The sequence below is a fragment of the Hyla sarda genome, chromosome 10 (assembly GCF_029499605.1).
Source record: "Hyla sarda isolate aHylSar1 chromosome 10, aHylSar1.hap1, whole genome shotgun sequence".
In the NCBI taxonomy this organism is placed as follows: domain Eukaryota; kingdom Metazoa; phylum Chordata; class Amphibia; order Anura; family Hylidae; genus Hyla; species Hyla sarda.
In genome coordinates, this window is record NC_079198.1 from 129,724,195 (window position 1) to 129,745,024 (window position 20,830).

Consider the following 20,830-nt stretch of genomic DNA (forward strand, 5'->3'; position numbering starts at 1 on the left):
TGTTCCAAAAAGAAAGGAATTTCCTCTGTAGCATTCAGCAGCTAATTAGTACTGGAAGGATCAAGATTTTTTAATAGAAGTAATTTACAAATATGTTTAACTTTCTGCCACCAGTTGATTTAAAAGAAAAAAGGTTTCCACCGGAGTACCCCTTTAATATAGATATACTGGGGGAGATTTATCAAAACCTGTGCAGAGGAAAAGTGGTGCAGTTGCCCATAGCAACCAATCAGATCGCTTCTTTCATTTTCCACAGGCCTCTAAAGAGGCCTGTGGAAAATGAAAGAAGCAATCTGATTGGTTGCTATGGGCAACTGCACCACTTTTCCTCTGCACAGGTTTTGATAAATCTCCCCCACTGTCAGTATAATACCTCTATTCACAAGCCATAAGTCCCTCTCAGCGCACACTATACTTTGTATGTTTGATTGTATCTCCATTTTTAATACCTATTTACAGGGAAAGGTATTTATAGTGGTGCAGCAGAGCGGGCATCCCATAGGTTCTTATTTATAAATAAATAACATTGTACTAACAGCAGGGGAGACACTGCAGGAGGGCCCCCAGGTCACTGAAGGGACTCAACCTGACAGGGCCTAAAGGTAGTACAGGACCATGTCATGTTCTGGGACATCACAATAAATAAGCCCCTACTCCAATAAACAATCAAATCAACTCTTTTTCCTATTCCGCAAAAAGATTACAAAAAAAATATGTACAGTGAGGCAAAAAAGTATTTAGTCAGCCACCAATTGTGCAAGTTCTCCCTCTTATAAAGACGAGAGGCTGTAATTGTCATCATAGGTTATAACCTCAACTATGAGAGACAGAATGAGAAAAATATCCATAAAATCACATTGTCTGATTTATAAAGAATTTATTAGCAAATTACAGTGGAAAATAAGTATTTGGTCACCTACAAACAAGCAAGATTTCTGGCTCTCACAGACCTGTAACTTCTTCTTTAAGAGTCTCCTCTGTCCTCCACTCGTTACCTGTATTAATGGCTCCTGTTTGAACTTGTTATCAGTATAAAAGACACCTGTCCACAACCTAAAACAGTCACACTCCATACTCCGGCCAAGACCAAAGAGCTGTCGAAGGACACCAGAAATAAAATTGTAGACCTGCACCAGGCTGGGGAGACTGAATCTGCAATAGGCAAGCAGCTTGGTGGGATGAAATCAACTGTGGGAGCAATTATTAGAAAATGGAAGACATACAAGACCACTGATAATCCCCCTCCATCTGGGGCTCAACACAAGATCTCACCCCGTGGTGTAAAAATGATCACAAGAACGGTGAGCAAAAATTCCAGAACCACATGGGGGACCTAGTGAATGACCTGCAGAGAGCTGGGACCAAAGTTACAAAGGCTACCATCAGTAACACACTACATCGACAGGGACTCAAATCATGCAGTGCCAGACGTATCTCCCTGCTTAAGCCAGTACATGTCTGGGCCTGTCTGAAGTTTGCTAGAGAGCATTTGGATGATCCAGAAGAGGATTGGGAGAATCTCATATGTTTAGATGAAACCAAAGTAGAACATTGTGGTGGTGGGATGTGTGGTGCAGGGCAGATGTTGTTACCCTAGGGGCAGATGGCATTACCCCTTGTATTCGTGATGCCAGGGTGTGGTTTAGCCTATAACCACCCAAAAGTATACCGCTGGATCCTGGGCTAGGCACAGGGGCAATAAAGACTCTGACGCCAAGTTACGGACGCCAAGTTACGGTCTACCCTCAGTAGCTTTACTGAGGGTAGACCGTTAATAAAGTCTGTACAGTTCAGCCAGGGCCCAAGGAGGTGACCAGTGATGCAGAGACCTTAAGGGCTTGCTGGGACTTGTAGTAGTACTGGACAATTTGGTGCAGGCCACGTTGACTTGAAAGATGACAGGGACTGACTTGACTTGACTCATAAAGCTGTGACTTTATCTTACTTGACTTGATGGTGGCTGCAGGACTGGACTTTGAGGTCTCCTACACTCTGGACACACACACTAGGCGACTGCACTGGACCTCAGCAGAAGAGCAGAGCTCAAAGAGAGAGAAGCTCCACCCAGGGCTTATATGGGGGAGACTAGCAGGGAGCCCATAGGTCACTCTTGGGATCACCTGGTCACTGGTACCTACTGGGTAACAATCACATGACATATCACATGGTATAACTCTTAAAGCAACATTACATTTTATAGCACATATAACACATTTACATATTTATTTACATATAACATATTTACAATGGGGAAACAAGTGCAGGGGGCCTTGGGGACACTGAAGGAGGCTGCCTGACAGGACAGCAGGAGCACAGGGTAAGACCTCCTGTACTGGGCCACCACACTCAAATCTTCATGTTTGGAGGAGAAAAAAATGCTGAGTTGGATCCAAAGAACACCATAACTGTGAAGCATGGGCGTGGAAACATCATGCTTTGGGCTGTTTTTCAGCTAAGGGACCAGGATGACTGATCCGTGTAAAGGAAAGGATGAATGGGGCCATGTATTGTGAGATTTTGAGTGAAAACCTCCTTCCATCAGCAAGGCCATCGAAGATAAAACGTGGCTGGGTCTTTCAGCATGACAATGATCCCAAACACACCACCCAGGCAATGAAGGAGTGGCTTCGTAAGAAGCATTTCAAGGTCCTGGAGTGGCCTAGCCAGTCTCCAGATCTCAACCGCATAGAAAACCTATGGAGGGAGTTGAAAGTCCATGTTGTCCAGCGACAGCCCCAAAACATCACTGCTCTAGAGGAGATCTGCATGGAGGAATGGGCCAAAATACCAGCAACAGTGTGTGAAAACCTTGTGAAGACAGAAAACATGTGACCTCTGTCATTGCCAAAAAAGGCATATAACAAAGTATTGAGATGAACTTTTGTTATTGACCAAAAATACTTATTTTCCACAATAATTAGCAAATAAATTCTTTAAAAATCAGACAATGTGATTTTATGGATATTCTTTTTTCTCATTCTGTCTCTCATAGTTGAGGTCAGTGGCGTTGCGACCCGGGTGCGGGGGGTGCGGCCCGCACCGGGTGACACCAACCTAATGGGGTGACACCAAGACGCTCCGCAGCACCCACACCCCCTCCCCAGCTACACTGACACCCCCCTATGTGCCCGACCGGCCTCCCATCTGTCAGCACCCCCCCCACCAACCCCCCTGTGCTGTGTGTGCGGTGCGCCCGTCCGTTAGCAACCCCCCCCCCTTTCAGTGCGCCCGTCCGTCATCACGCCCCCCCCCTCACCTTCACCAGTACTGTGCCCGGCCTCCGCTCCCACGTCTGCGCCGGCCTGACGTCATACCGCATGGCCGCGCAGGGGGACGTCAGTTATGTCACTCGCATTGCGCCCGGTGAGAAGGATCGCTGCGCTGGATGGGTGAGTGTGTGTGTCTGTCTCTATCTATGTTTGTGTGTGTGTGACTCTGTGTGTCTGTGTGTGACTGTGTGACTCTGTGTGTGTGTGTGTGTGACTCTGTGTGTGTGTGTGTGACTCTGTGTGTGTGTGTGACTCTGTGTGTGTGTGACTCTGTGTGTGTGTGACTCTGTGTGTGTGTGACTCTGTGTGTGTGTGACTCTGTGTGTGTGACTGTGTGTGTGTGTGACTCTGTGTGTCTGTCTGTGAGTGTGTGTCTCTCTGACTGTGTGTTTGTGTGTGTGTCTCTCTGTGTTGTATGTGTTTTTTTTGTGTGTGTGTGCATGTGTGTGTGTGTGTGTGTGTGTGGGGAGACTTTGACGCATTGTGGGGAACCTGCAAGGGAACCTGCGGCCTAATGTGGGGAGTCTATGCTACCTAATGTGGGGAGTCTATGCTACCTAATGTGGGGAGTCTATGCTACCTAATGTGGGGAGTCTATGCTACCTAATGTGCGGAGTCTATGCTACCTAATGTGCGGAGTCTATGCTACCTAATGTGCGGAGTCTATGCTACCTAATGTGGGGAGTCTATGCTAGCTAATGTGGGGAATCTGTGCTACCGAATGTGGGGAAACTGCTACCTAATGTGGGGAATCTGTACTACCTAATGTGGGGTAACTGGTACCTACCTAATGTGGGGAAACTGGTACCAAATGTGGGGAATCTATGCTGCCTAATGTGGGGAAAAGATGCTACCTAATGTGGGGAAACTGCTACCTACCTAATGTGGGGGAACTGCTGCCTACCTAATGCACCCCCCCTGGCAGTAGCACCCTCATCATCCGCCAGCAACTACCCCCCCCCCCCCCCAGCAGCAGCACCTCCATCAGCAGATCCTGATGGTGGATGATGGCGGTGCTCCTGCCAGGAGGATGATCCTGCCGATGGATGATGGGGGTGATACTGCCAGGGGGGATGGCCAGTAGCACCCTCATCATCCTTCAGCAACACCCCCCCCCCCCCAGTAGTAGCACCCCGATCATCCACTAGCAACACCACCAATACCCCCCTCCCGTGGTAATAGCATCAGCTAACGGATGTTGAGGGGTGTTACTGCGGTTGTGGTATTATATTCAGAGGGTGCACTGTATGGCAACGTTATATTCAGAGGGCGCAGTTTGTGGTAGTATTATATTCAGAGGGCACAGTGGGTGGTAGTATTATATTCAGAGGGCGCAGTTTGTGGTAGTATTATTAGAGATGAGCGAACTTACAGTAAATTCGATTCGTCACGAACTTCTCGGCTCAGCAGTTGATGACTTATCCTGCGTAAATTAGCACCATTTGATATAAAAGTAAATGTTTTCCAGTGGAGTACCCCTTTAAGTAATTCTGGGAGCTGTATATTTTAAATGGTGAAAACTTCTTTAACACTTTCCTATTCTGTGGCAACTGGTATATCTGATTATTATACTGGAATTTCTCACAATGCGCTACAACAGTGGTGTCTGTCACAATAAGCTAAAAACTTACTGAGGGGGGGAAGGTATGGGGGTGACACCATTTTCTACCGCACCGGGTGACACCAACCCTAGCAACGCCACTGGTTGAGGTTATAACCTATGATGAAAATTACAGCCTCTCATCTTTATAAGGGGGAGAACTTGTACAATTGGTGGCTGACTAAATACTTTTTTGCCCCACTGTATATTTGGAATTGCCACATGCAAAAATGTCCAAACTATCAAAATATAATGTTAAAGGGGTACTCCGCTGCTCAGTGTTTGGAACAAACTGTTCCGAACGCTGGAGCCAACACCTGGAGTGATGTCACGTCCCGCCCCCTCAATGCAAGTCTATGGGAGGGGGCGTGACAGCCGTCACGCCACCTCCCATAGACTTGCATTGAGGGGGCGGGGCGTTACATCATAAGGGTGCGTGGCTATGACGTCACGAGCTCCCTGCGCCATCTCCAGCGTTCGGAACAGTTTGTTCCAAACGCTGAGCAGCAGAGTACCCCTTTAATGATCTCGTATGATGAACGGCATAAATGTGAAAAAATACCAAAGTTCTAAATTGCTGATTTTCAATCACGTCACAAAAAACTGAATAAAAAGTGATCAAAAAGTCACATATATGCAAAAGTGGTACCAATTAAAACTACAGTTCACAACGCAAATGATCCCTGATACAGCCCCGTATACAGAAAAATAAGAAAGGGGGACAGAATAAGGAACTTATACTCATTTTCTTACAAAAAGTAAAACTTTTTTTTAAAGCAGTAAATTAATGGAAAATATTGGCATCATTTTCACTCCTTAAGGACGCAGGGCATACCTGTACGTCCTGCGCCTGCTCCCGCGATATAACGGCTAACGGTAGCCAGGACCTGGGGCTAATACCGGACACCGGACATCACCGATCGCTGTGATTATCCCTTTAGATGCGGCGATCAAAGTTGATGGCCGCGTCTAGAGTAAAAAAAAAAAAAAGCATTCCTGGCTGTTCAGTCGGGCTGATCGGGACCACCGCGGTGAAACCGCGCTGTCTCGATCAGCTAGGAGGCACAAAGAGGGTCCCTTACCTGCCTTCTGCGCATCCGATCGGCAATTGATTGCTCTAGGCCTGAAATCCAGGCTTGAGCAATCGATTGCCGGTAACACTGATCAATGCAATGCTATGGTATAGCATTGATCAGTGCCTGCAATCAATGTAATGCATGTTATAGTCCCATATGGGGGCTATAACATTCCCAAAAAAAAAAAGTGTAAAAAAGAAGTTAATAAATGTGATTTAACCCCTTCCCTAATAAAAGTTTGTCCGCCACGCCCCCTCCCATAGACTTGCATTGAGGGGGCGTGGCGGACAAACGTCATGACGTCATGAGGGGCAGGGCTATGACATCACGAGCAGTTTGTCCCAAACGCTGAGCAGCGGAGTACCCCTTTAAGGCCCCTTTGACAGTGATTCCAGTCTCCAGTCTTCTTGGGGATGAGGCCATTAGGTTTACACACCTGGATTTGGGGATTTTCTTCCATTCTTCTCTGCAGATCCCCTCAGGTTGGATCCATGTCTGTCCGTTCACGGATATGTCGACATCTCATTTTAAAAGGATGAAATGGCGAATTGTGGTGGTAACTTTTTGGAGAAGTTTACAGAGGGCGTTATACTTGTTTACACTGCCAGACGCCATGAGACCGAGGACCTGCCTCAGGATCTCCTTTTCTTTATATGAAAAAAAATTAAAAAATAAAAATAAAATAACTATAATGGCTCATTTGCCTCCAACATAAGAAGTATTTGATAAGTCAACCAAGCTATGGTTCATATGAGGGGGTCACGTTAGACCAGGTTGGCCCCATCAGTTGACACCCATGTTTTTCGATCCTATTACAGACCTCAGATCTTGAAGCAAAGCCAAAGGTCAAATTTCATTTGACAAAACACTAATGTGTCTCCCAAAATAAGCTGGCATCAGTACAGCTGGCTAGGTTTGTACACTTTTTAGAAGAACACATGGAACATTGGGCGAACTGATAGAGAATGTTTATGTAAAAATGCTTTAAAGGGGTACTCCGGTGGAAAACCTTTTTTTATATATATATTGTAAATTACTTCTATTAAAAAATCCTAATCCTTCCAGTACTTATTAGCTGCTGAATACTACAGAGGAAATTATTTTCTTTTTGGAACACAGAGCTCTCTGCTGACATCATGACCACAGTGCTCTCTGCTGTCACCTCTGTCCATTTTAAGAACTGCCCAGAGTAGGAGAAAATCCCCATAGAAAACATATGCTGCTCTGGACAGTTCCTAAAATGGACAGAGATGTCAGCAGAGAGCACTGTGCTCGTGATGTCAGCAGAGAGCTCTGTGTTCCAAAAAGAAAAGAATTTCCTCTGTAGTATTCAGCAGCTAATAAGTACTGGAAGGATTAGGATTTTTTAATAGAAGTAATTTACAAAACTGTTTAACTTTCTGGCACCAGTTGATAAAAAAAAATTGTTTTCCACCGGAGTACCCCTTTAAGCGGGAAAAAGCTGTGTGGTAATGAAGAAAGGTGTGCTCTGAGATCTATGGTTATCTTATAGTTCAAACTTGATGTTAAAGGGCTACTCCAGTGGAAAATAAACTTTTTCTAATCAACTGGTGGCAGAAAGTTATACAGATGTGTAAATTACTTCTATATAAAATTCTTAATCCTTCCTGTACTTATCAGCTGCTGTATGCTCCACAGGAAGTTGTGTAGTTCTTTTCTGTCTGACCACAGTGCTCTCTACTGACACCTCTGTCCATGTCAGGAACTGTCCAGACCTGGAGAGGTTTGCTATGGGGATTTGCTCCTACTCTGGGCAGTTCCTGACATGGACAGAGGTGTCAGCAGAGAGCACTGTGGTCAGACTGGAAATAACTACACAACTTCCTCTGGAGCATACAGCAGCTGATAAGTCCTAGAAGGATTAACATTTTTATATAGAAGTCATTTACAAATCTGTATAACTTTCTGGCACCAGTTGATTTATTTTCCCCCGGAGTAGCCCTTTAAATTTGATATTCAGGATCATGAAATGTTCTCTCTCTCTTTTAGCTAAGTGTGACAAGGTGACGTATACTACAAGTTCAGGAGAGATCGAGAGCCCAGATTTCCCCAGGACTTACCCTAAACTGAGCAACTGCAGATATGAGATTCGGGCTGAAGAGGGATTCTCTATCATCCTGAGGTTCCTGCACTTTGATGTAGAGTCCCATCCAGATGTTTTATGTCCTTATGACCATCTTCAGGTAAGAGACAAATCATGTCACCAGATATCGAGGGAACAAGATAAGTTGTACCAATATTTTCAGATTCAAATATATATCTTTTTTTTTAATTGAAGGGTTGAAGAAATTCGGGGTACTCTGCCCCTGGACATCTTATCCTCTATGATAAGATGTCTGATCGCGGGGGTCCTGCTGCTGGGGACCCTCGCGATCTACCTGCTGCACCCGGCGTTCCTTTCGAGCGTCAGGTGCAGCGCCAGAGGCTCGCGACGTCACAGCCAGGCCCCCGCTTGTGACGTCACGGCCACGCCCCTCAATGCAAGTCTATTGGGGGGGGCGTGACGTCCGTCACGCCCCCTCCCATAGACTTGCATTGAGGGGGCATGGCCGTGATGTCATGAGCGGGACGTGACAGTGATGTCACGAGCCGCCTCCTCCCCGCATCGCCAGTCATCCGGCACAGAGCGAAGTTCACTCCATGCACCAGATATCTAGGGTGTCGCAGCCGAGATCGCGCCCTATCCTTTGGATAGGGGATCAGATGTCTAGGGGCGGAGTACCCCTTTAAGGAAAAATTCTACAAAAAGTCAGTCTTGGAAATTATGATAAAAATAGTGATCAGTTTTCTCTGGATCAGTGTCAGTGTCAATCCACATTAGATGGGAAAATCCAGTGAACTAAGTGACTTGGAGCGAGGCCTGGTCTTTGGGGCAAGACTATCTGGGGCCAGGATTTCACAAACTACCAACCTTGTGGGTTTTTATCATGCAGTAATGTTGAGAGTATACAGTGATTCCTCAACATACAACGGCCTTAAAGGGGTACTCCCATGGCAAACTTTATTTTTATTTTTTTTAGCTCAACTGGTGCCAGAAAGTTAAACAGATTTGTAAACCACTTCTATTAAAAAATCTTAATCCTTCCAGCACTTTTTAGGGGCTGTATACTACAGATGGAATGCTTTTCTTTTTGGACCACAGTGCTCTCTGCTGACACCTCTGTCCATTTTAGGTACTGTACAGAGAAGCATATGTTTACTATGGGGATTTTCGCCTGCTCTGGACAGTTTCTTAAATGGACAGAGGTGTCAGCAGAGAGCACTGGGGTCATGACAGAAGAGAAATACAAAAAGAAAAGCATTTCCTCTGTAGTATACAGCCCCTAAAAAGTACTGGAAGGATTAAGATTTTTTAATAGAAGTAATTTACAAATCTGTTTAACTTTCTGGCACCAGATGATTTAAAAAAAAAAAAAAACTAACAGATTGTTATTATACATTTTGATCAAAAAGTACAAGTCCACTCGCCACGTCAAGGCCACCTGTTCAGAGTGGGTCCCTAACCTAACACTGGCGTAGCGCCGGGCTGTGACCACTGCCTCGGCAACACCAACCCCACAGGGGGAATGACCCAGTGGTCTGGCAGCCACACTACTGCCCGACCGTCACGCCCCCTCCCATAGACATGAATGGAGGGGGCGTGGCATGATTTAACAAGGGGGGGTGGCCATGACATCACGTCTCAGTCTCGGAGGCAGCGCCTGGCACAGAATGCCGGGGGCTGCACTGAGAACGCGGGGGTCCCAGCGGCAGGAGCCCTGCGATCATACATCTTATCCCTTATCCTTTGGAGATGTATAAAGCCGGTATACCCTTTAACGGGGGAGTTGGAGGTTATCAATAAAGTTCCTTACATATTTACATCGTTATATAGTTGAATAGGTTAAAGGGGTACTCTGCTGCTCAGCGTTTGGAACAAACTGTTCTGAACGCTGGAGCCGGCGCCGGGGGCTCGGGACGTCATAGCCCCGCCCCCTCAATGCAAGTCTATGGGAGGGGGCATGACAGTCGTCATGCCCCCTCCCAGAGACTTGCATTGAGGGGGTGGGTGTGACGGCATGAGGGGGTGGGGCTATGACGTCATGAGCTCCCGGTGCCAACTCCAGCGTTAAGAACAGTTTGTTCCAAATGCTGAGCAGCGGAGTGCCCGGGCCCAATGAGTTCAACCTATAACTCTACGGAGGTATTCCAAAGACGCATTGCCTTTGAGACTTTAAAAGCCCCTTTCAAAAATTCCACTACTTAGAAAATACAGAATTATCCAATTTACACAGAAATGTGAAAATATCCGTTTTACATTAGAAAACAAAGATAATCATTAACAGGAACAAAGGGTTTTTCTTTAATTGCTCCAGTACGCGTACCTCCCCCGCTCTTTTCCTCTGTCGGTATAAATGCCACGACGGGCCTGTAACTGGAGGAGCGTAACGGGTCTAGGGAGAAGGCCCACTGGCTGCCGCACCGGCTCCTGAGTAGACGACTGAATATGAGATTGTTATTTTTGTGACTGTGGTAGTTGGACTCCGGATTGTTTTGACCGTCTCAGTCTCAGTCTTAGAATTTGTTGTTGAAAAGGATCCATTCACTTTTTTTGTCCTTTTCATCCGTCCATCACTTTGAATGTAAATGATGATGACAGCAGAGGAGGCGTGTGAAGATCTGATCAGTGACCTGTCCCTTCATATCATGATATATGTCACGACAGGGCCGTATGTCCTACAGAGATGGTCTGCATCCATAAGCCACATTAGGGTGTATAAAGATCACGGTGCGCTTCTCTGAACTCACTATTAGGATACGTTTACATGGGCGGTTTTATTTGCAGGTTTCCCGCTGCGTATTTGAAAGGGGGCCTCTTCTGGGCTGTTCGCAGCAGATTTTCCGCAGCGGAATTTCCGCCGCAGACGCTACTGACTCCAATGGGGCTTGCGGTGGATTTTCTGCTGCGTAAATTCCACCACGGAAAATCTGCTGCGGACAGCCAAGACAGCCTTTCAAATAAGCAGCGGGAAACCTGCAAATAAATCCGCCCGTGTCAACGTACTCTAAGCCTGAGAGGAGAGCTTACTAACAGGGCAAGTCACCTATTCAGGTGGAATGCAACTAGTCCGGATGAGACTCAAGATATACATGTATGGTGTGCCAAGTATCAGACAGCCAGGGCGTACAGGTATGCGACTATAGCGCTGCGGAATCTGTAGGCGCTATATAAATAAAATGATTATTATAGCAATCTAAAGATTGCTATAGATAGCCCCCTATGGGGAAATAAAAAGTGTAAAAAAAAAAATATTAAAATGTGAAAAGCCCCTCACCCAATAAAAATAGAAATTGCCCCCTATTGCTTCCCTATTTTACTTATAAAAGCGTAAAAAAAAGAATATTCTAATAATAAACATATTGGGTATCAGTGCATGTGTAAATATCTGAACTATCAAAATATGTTAATATATATGTTAATGCTTCCGTAAGGTGAACGGCGTAAACGTGTAAACGTAAAAAAAAAAATACAAAATTGATGCTTTTTGGCCACATCACTTCCCAGAAAAATGAAATAAAAAGTTATCAAAAAGTCACATATACGCAATAGTGGTATTGATAAAAAGATCATGGCACAAAAAAATAAGCCATCATCCCCGTATACAGAAAAATGAGAGAGCTAGAGGGGTCCGAATAGGGCGATTTAAAACATATACGAATTTAGTTAAAAAAATATTTTTTTTTAGTACAATAATAAAAAAAGCATGTAAACATGGGAATCATTTTATTCGTATAATAAATAGAATGTAATTTCTACCGTAAAGTGCACTGTGTAAAAACAAAACCCTCCAAAAGTCGCAAACTTGCGTTTTTCTTTTCAATCCCCCCCCCCCCCAAATATATATTTTTTTTGTTGCGCCGTACATTTTATGGTAAAATAAAAGGTGTCATTACAAAGAGCAATTGGTCCCGCAAAAAACAAGCCTCATATGGGTCTGTGGATGGAAAAATAAAAAAAGTTATGGATTTTAGAAGCCGAGGAGGAAAAAATGAAAACGCAAAAATACAGTTGGCTTTGTCCTTATAGGGGTACTCCGTCCCTAGACATCTTATACCCTCTCCAAAGGATAGGGGTACTCCGCCCCTGGCATCTTATCCCCTATCCAAAGGATAGGGGATAAGACGTTAGATCGTCGCAGTCCCGCTGCTGGGGACCCCGGGGATCGCCGCTGCGGCACCCCGCCATCATTACAGCACAGAGCGAGTTGGCTCTGTGCGTAATGACGGGCGATACAGGGGCCGGAGCAGCGTGACGTCATGGCTCCGCCCCTCATGACATCACGGCCCGTCCCCTTAATGCAAGTCTATGGCAGGGGGTGTGACGACTGCAACGCCCCCTCCCATAGACTTGTATTGACGGGGGCGGGCCGTGACATCACGAGGGGCGGAGCCGTGATGTAACGATGCTCCGGCCCCTGTATTGCCCGTCATTACGTGCAGAGCGAACTCGCTGGGTGCTGCAGCAGCGATCCCCGGGGTCCCCAGCAGCGGGACCACAGTGATCTGACATCTTATCCCCTATCCTTTGGATAGGGGATAAGATGTCTAGGGGCGGAGTACCCCTTTAAAGGGGTACTCTGGTGGAAAACTATTTTATTTTATTTTTTCCAAATAAACTGCCAGAAAGTTAAACAGATTTGTAAATTACTTCTATTTAAAAATCATAATCCTTCCAGTACTTAGCTGCTGCATACTACAGAGGAAGTTCTTTTCTTTTTATATTTCTTTTCTGTCTGACCACAGTGCTCTCTGCTGACACCTCTGTCCATGTCAGGAACTGTCCAGAGCAGGAGAAACCCCCCCATAGCAAACCTCTCCCGCTCTGGACAGAGGTGTCAGCAGAGAGACCTGTGGTCAGACTGAAAAGAATTTTAAAAAGAAAAGAACTTCCTCTGTAATATACAGCAGCTGATAAGTACGGGAAGGATTAAGATTTTTTTTTTTTAGAAGTCATTTACAAATCTGTTTAACTTTCTGGCACCAGTTGATAAAAAAAATAAAAATGTTTTTAAGGGATTAAACTAGGTCATGTGCCTAATGTTTGTTTACGTGGAAATAAGCCACCGCCTCATACATAGAGGTACAGATACAAAGGAGTCTGGCGGCAGCTTACTTCTCTCTCCTCCCCTGATTAAAGCCACATTGACACTCTGCTATCTGAAGTGTCCAGGCAGCTTTAGGTCCAGCGCCCTCATATATTTACCTCCCGCCATAACCCCACGTTGTATTATACGGTGTGGAGGTGCCGCTCTATAGTTTCGGTGTTTACCAGAAACAACAATAGGAATGAGCGTTGGGTTCCATGTGATGTATCGGGGGTCGGAGCTGCCGATCCAGCGTACAGCACAAATATGTTTTCTTAGCTTCTGTTTCTGTTGATCTTCAACTAAAATGAGAAAGTCAGTGAAGTCGAAGATTTATCTTGGCCGCGCGTCTGGACGGACGTTGATGAAAAGGCCCCAGCTTTCTAAGTGCAGAAACAATCCGTTCGATAAATACGACACTTTTTGCCATTTGATTCGGTGTCCTCAGGGACCTTTGTAATTTTCCAGTTTTTCGCTCTGTTTAATCTTCATTTTAGACCTGACAGAATCTGTCCAGAAGCCGCCAGAATTCCTTGTTTCTCCTCCCGCTACTTAGAAGGCGCAGTGTGACCTGTAACCCCTTCACAAACTTCAGCCTACACAGAGAAGAGCGCAGGCTACGTTATTGTGACAGGATAGATTTACAGCTGGCGCTGGTCACCACGAGAGAGCATTATCCGAAAATAGACAAGAAAAGTAAAATCCCACTAAATCTAAGTCAAATTTCCTTTTCTCGGTCTTGAGGAAAGCTGAGTGATGCCCAATATGATCGCCATTACTGCTCCCATCGGTATCGCTAAGCACATTAGCCACATTTTCAGTAATAAATCCATTATGGCATCCGTATTGGTTAATACCCAAATTGGCCCACTGGGTGGCAACTTTAACCCCTTAAGGATGGACCCATTTTTTACCTTAAAGGGGAACTCCACTGCTCAGTGTTTGGAACAAACTGTTCTGAACGCTGGAGCCGGCGCCGGGGAGCTTGTGACATCATAGCCCCACCCCCTCATGACATCACGCCCTGCCGCCTAAATGCAAGTCTATGGGAGGGGGCGTGACGGCTGACTGTGGCTGGATCTCACAGGCTTCCGTAGCAGGCAGACAGGAGGTCATCATCTGACCTCCTGCTGCCATAGCAACCAATGGCAACCAGCGATCGGCGCTGCCGTTGGTGAACAGGGGGAGCACACCTCCCCTGTCAAAACCATAGATGCTGTGATCAGGATTGATCACGGCATCTATGGGGTTAATGCTGCCGGGATCGGCGCGATCGCTGATGTGATTGACAGCTGGGTCCCGCTGCCAATCTCGCGGCAGTGCAGGAGATCACTAGGACGTATGCATACGTCCTATAGCAGGAAGGGGTTAAAGGGGTACTCCGGTGAAAAACATTTTTGTTAAATCACCTGGTGCCAGAAAGTTAAACAGATTTGTAAATTACTTCTATTTAAAAAAATCTTAATCCTTCCAGTACTTATCAGCTGCTGTATGCTACACAGGAAGTTCTTTTCTTTTTAAATTTATTTTCTGTCTGACCACAGTGCTCTCTGCTGACACCTCTGTCCATGTCAGGAACAAATCCCCATAGCAAACCTCTCCTGCTCTTGACAGTTCCTTAGAAAGACAGAGGTGTCAGCAGAGAGCACTGTGGTCAGACAGAAAAAAAATCCAAAAAGTAAAGAACTTCCTCTGGAGCATACATCAGCTGATAAGTACTGGAAGGATTAAGATTTTTAAATAGAAGTCATTTACAAATCTGTTTAACTTTCTGGCACCAGTTGATTTAAAAAACAATATCCCTTTAATGATGACATCATATTTATCTCTCTCAGAAATGACAACCTATATGGCCGCCATTACAGCACCTGAATAGGCTATCCCTCAGCCATTTGTCATGTGGACTGGAAATTTAGGCGACAACCAGAAAACAGATTCATGCCTGACACCAAATATTTAAAGGGGTAATCCGCTGGAGCTGGCGCCGGGAGCTCATGATGTCATAGCTTTGCCCCCTCAATGCAAGTCTATGGGAGGGGGCGTGACAGCCGTATCATGTGTATTGCCAAAATCAGTGGACTAAAACTTAAAGGGGTACTCCACTGACCAGCGTTTGGAACATTTAGTTCTGAACGCTGTGGGGGTCAGCCCCACCCCCTCAATGCAAGTCTATGGGAGGGGGCGTGGCGGCCGCCACGCCCCCTCCCATAGACTTGCTTTGAGGGAGCGGGACTGACCCCCACAGCGTTCGGAACTAAATGTTCCGAACGCTGGTCAATGGAGTACCCCTTTAAAATCAGCAGAAATGTGTAAACCAAAAGGCGCAAAGAAGGTGCAAAAATAGGACACTGGCGCCAAAATAGTGCAAAATATAGAAGAAGAAAAAAGGTAAATACAATGATAAATGCCGGCCATAGGGTTTAGGACACTAATACTCGGGAAATTCAAAAAGGCATGAATAGGCCAAGATGGGTCAAAAACACTGTTGGGCAACTATTGATTGGTAAACCAATGTAACACTAATAAGGTTTAACTAGTTGTCCACTGATTGGTAAGATCCCATGGGGCATCTGTATTTTTATTCATCTCCGGGAAACTGTCTTCCTTCACTGCATCTTCCTGTTGTAGAGCAGTAGAACGGGAACGGGAGCGGTCAGCTTCCTGCTCCACCATTCACTCTCATAGGCGTTTCAGTCCTCCAGCTTATTAGCTGCTGCACTGGCCGGTGCCATAGGAGGGTGACATCATTACATCTGTCTGTGAAGGAGAAAGTCGCTCCGTTCTAGCAGAATGCTTGGGTGTATAGGGAGAGGTATTAGCGGTAGAGAGGGAAGTGCTCATTGCTGTATAGGGAAAGATATTAGCAGTAGAGAGGGAAGTTCTCATGGGTGTATAGGGAGAGGTATTAACAGTAAAGAGGGAAGTGCTATTTGGTGTATAGAGAGAGGTATAAGCAGTATAGAGGGAAGTGCTCATGGATGTATAGGGAGAGGTATAAGCAGTATAGAGGGAAGTGCTTATAGGTGTATAAGGAGAGGTATAAGCAGTAGAGAGAAGTGCTCATGGGTGTATAGGGAGAGGTATTAACAGTAAAGAGGGAAGTGCTATTTGGTATATAGAGAGAGGTATAAGCAGTATAGAGGGAAGTGCTCATGGATGTATAGGGAGAGGTATAAGCAGTATAGAGGGAAGTGCTTATAGGTGTATAAGGAGAGGTATAAGCAGTAGAGAGAAGTGCTCATGGGTGTATAGGGAGAGGTATAAGCAGTAGAAAGAGAGAAGTGCTCATGCCGCTGTACAGAACACTGGTGAGACCTCACTTGGAGTATTGTGCACAGTACTGGAGGCCGGATCTCCAGAAGGATATAGATTCTCTAGAGAGAGTTCAGAGAAGATACTAAACTAGTACATGGATTGCAGGATAAAACTTACCAGGAAAGGTTACAGGACCTTTACATGTATAGAAGAAAGAAGAGACTGAGGGGATATGATAGAGACTTTTATATATAAAGGGAATCAACACGGTAAAGGAGGAGAGGAGATTTATATAGAAGAAAAAATAACAAGAGGACGTAGTGTTATATAGAGGACATAGTGTTATATAGAGGACATAGTGTTATATAGAGGACATATTGTTATATAGAGGATATAGTGTTATATATAGAGGACATAGTGTTATATAGAGGACATAGTGTTATATAGAGGACATAGTGTTATATATAGAGGACATAGTGTTATATAGAGGACATAGTGTTATATATAGAGGACATAGTGTTATATAGAGGACATAGTGTTATATAGAGGATATAGTGTTATATAGAGGATATAGTGTTATATATAGAGCATATAGTGTTACATATAGAGGATATAGTGTTATATATAGAGGACATAGTGTTATATATAGAGGACATAGTGTTACATATAGAGGATATAGTGTTATATATAGAGGATATAGTGTTATATATAGAGGATATAGTGTTATATATAGAGGATATAGTGTTATATAGAGGACATAGTGTTATATATAGAGGACATAGTGTTATATATAGAGGACATAGTGTTATAAAGAGGACATAGTGTTATATATAGAGGATATAGTGTTATATAGAGGATATAGTGTTATATAGAGGATATAGTGTTATATATAGAGCATATAGTGTTATATATAGAGGACATAGTGTTATATAGAGATAAAAGGTTTCTGCAGTAATATCAGGATGTATTACTTTACTGAGAGAGTAGTGGATGCATGGAATATCCTTCCTGCAGAAGTGGTCGCTGCAAATACAGTGAAGGAGTTTAGGCATGTATGGGATAAGCATAAGGCTATCCTTCATATAAGATAGGGATAGACATAAGGCTATCCTTCATATAAGATAGGGATAGGTATAAGACTATACTTCATATAAGATAGAGATAGGTATAAGGCTATCCTTCATATAAGATAGAGATAGGCATAAGGCTATCCTTCATATAAGATAGAGATAGGCATAAGGCTATCCTTCATATAAGATAGAGATAGTTATAAGGCTATCCTTCATATAAGATAGAGATAGGCATAAGGCTATCCTTCATATAAGATAGGGATAGGTATAAGGCTATCCTTCATATAAGATAGGGATAGGTATAAGGCTATCCTTCATATAAGATAGGGATAGGTATAAGGCTATCCTTCATATAAGATAGGGATAGGTATAAGGCTATCCTTCATATAAGATAGAGATAGGCATAAGGCTATCCTTCATATAAGATAGAGATAGGTATAAGACTATCCTTTATATAAGATAGAGATAGGTATAAGACTATCCTTCATATAAGATAGAGATAGGTATAAGGCTATCCTTCATATAAGATAGGGATAGGTATAAGGCTATCCTTCATATAAGATAGGGATAAGCATAAGGCTATTCTTCATATAAGATAGGGATAGGTATAAGACTATACTTTATATAAGATAGAGATAGGTATAAGGCTATCCATCATATAAGATAGAAATAGGTACAAGGCTATCCTTCATATAAGATAGAGATAGGTATAAGACTATCCTTCATATAAGATAGGGATAGGTATAAGGCTATCCTTCATATAAGATAGAGATAGGTATAAGACTATCCTTCATATAAGATAGGGATAGGTATAAGACTATCCTTCATATAAGATAGAGATAGGTATAAGACTATCCTTTATATAAGATAGAGATAGGTATAAGACTATCCTTCATATAAGATAGAGATAGTTATAAGGCTATCCTTCATATAAGATAGAGATAGGTATAAGACTATCCTTCATATAAGATAGAGATAATTATAAGGCTATCCTTCATATAAGATAGAGATAGGTATAAGACTATCCTTCATATAAGATAGAGATAGGTATAAGGCTATCCTTCATATAAGATAGGGATAGGTATAAGGCTATCCTTCATATAAGATAGGGATAAGCATAAGGCTATTCTTCATATAAGATAGAGATAGTTATAAGGCTATCCTTCATATAAGATAGAGATAGGTATAAGGCTATCCTTCATATAAGATAGAGATAGGTATAAGGCTATCCTTCATATAAGATAGGGATAGGTATAAGGCTATCCTTCATATAAGATAGAGATAGGCATAAGGCTATCCTTCATATAAGATAGGGATAGGTATAAGGCTATCCTTCATATAAGATAGAGATAGGCATAAGGCTATCCTTCATATAAGATAGGGATAGGTATAAGACTATACTTCATATAAGATAGAGATAGGTATAAGGCTATCCTTCATATAAGATAGGGATAGGTATAAGGCTATCCTTCATATAAGATAGAGATAGGCATAAGGCTATCCTTCATATAAGATAGGGATAGGTATAAGACTATACTTCATATAAGATAGAGATAGGTATAAGGCTATCCTTCATATAAGATGGAGATAGGTATAAGGCTATCCTTCATATAAGATGGAGATAGGTATAAGACTATCCTTCATATAAGATAGAGATAGGTATAAGACTATCCTTCATATAAGATGGAGATAGGTATAAGGCTATCCTTCATATAAGATGGAGATAGGTATAAGACTATCCTTCATATAAGATAGAGATAGGTATAAGACTATCCTTCATATAAGATAGAGATAGGTATAAGGCTATCCTTCATATAAGATAGAGATAGGTATAAGGCTATCCTTCATATAAGATGGAGATAGGTATAAGACTATCCTTCATATAAGATAGAGATAGGTATAAGGCTATCCTTCATATAAGATAGAGATAGATATAAGGCTATCCTTCATATAAGATAGGGATAGGTATAAGGCTATCCTTCATATAAGATAGAGATAGGTATAAGACTATCCTTCATATAAGATAGGGATAGGTATAAGGCTATGCTTCATATAAGATAGGGCCAGGGACTATTCATAGTATTTAGATTATTGGGCAGACTAGATGGGCCGAATGGTTCTTATCTGCCGACACCTTCTGTTTTTTATGCTATTATATAGAAAGTATTTGGGGGCAGGGATAATGGATCAATGGATACAGGTTTAATGATAAAGTAATATCCAGGGGGAGAATACTGATGAGGGGAGTGTCCACAATAGTGTTCTGTAAGTTCTTTTTAGGTCCTAGCAGGGCCCCTGCCCACCGCTCTATGGCCTCCAGTATACAGAGGGACTGATCACTGCTTTTGTCTTTCAGATCACAGCCGGTGGAAAAGACCACCCTCCTCTCTGTGGTTCCAACTTACCTTCTGACATAGACACAAGAAGCAGAAAGGTGGACATCATATTTACGACGGACGGATCAGGACATCACACGGGATGGAAACTACAATATACGACCGTAGGTCAGAGCCAATCCTGTATTATTCATGACCTTTAAAGGGGTTCTCCGGTGCCTACACATCTTATAGCTATCACGCCCCCTCCCGTCAGCTTGCATTGAGTGGCGGAGCGTGATGTCACATGGGGGCGGAGGCATGATGTCACACCTCGCCGGCCCTGCGGTCGACTGTAATCAGACCCGGAGTGAACACGCTCCGGGCACTGATTACAAACGGGGTGCCGCGTGCATGATCCCGGGGGTCCCCAGCGGCGGGACTCCCGCGATCAGGCATCTTATCCCCTATCCTTTGGATAGGAGGTAAGATGTGTAAGCACCGGAGTACCCCTTTAATTATAAAGACATTTATTTCTCCTCCATAAAACATTAGAAGCAAATCTGAGGAAGCTACAGGGAAAAGGGAAATCCGCAGAATGCAGGCTGTACTGACCACACGACTCCATACTCACTAGAAGGATCTACACATTACACCAAAAGGAGCTTTTAGGCCTTTTTTAATTAGTGTTGAGCGTGAATATTCGCAATTCAAATATTTATTGCAAATTTCGCATATTCACAAATATGGTGAATATAGATTAATATATTAGCAATTAAGAATATTCAAAAAAAATGTTCCCCACAGAACAAATCACAGTGATCTCATCCCTCCCCGCTTCCAGCTTGTGGTCTAAAGAAGCCTCCTATATTATTTACTGTATTGGACTGGAGAGCAAATTTTTGCAAATATGAGAATATGCGAATATTCGCGAATATCGTCACTAAAGAATATTAGGAGATAGATAGATAATGTAGATAGATAATACAGATAGATAATACAGATAGGTAATATAGATAGGTAATATAGATAGGTAATATAGATAGATAATATAGATAGATAATATAGATAGGTAATATAGATAGGTAATATAGATAGGT

The 20,830-nt window shown here is 43.5% G+C and overlaps 1 protein-coding gene across 1 annotated transcript in view; it reads left to right on the forward strand.

Annotated features, from left to right (window-relative positions):
• Positions 1–20,830, forward strand: part of MASP2 (MBL associated serine protease 2) — a 64,191-nt gene that overhangs the window by 20,039 nt on the left and 23,322 nt on the right. Inside the window, exons 6-7 of the mRNA XM_056541756.1 lie at positions 7,956–8,149; positions 19,772–19,919. Of these exons, the coding sequence (XP_056397731.1) occupies positions 7,956–8,149; positions 19,772–19,919 (342 nt within the window). The remainder of the gene's footprint in view (positions 1–7,955; positions 8,150–19,771; positions 19,920–20,830) is intronic.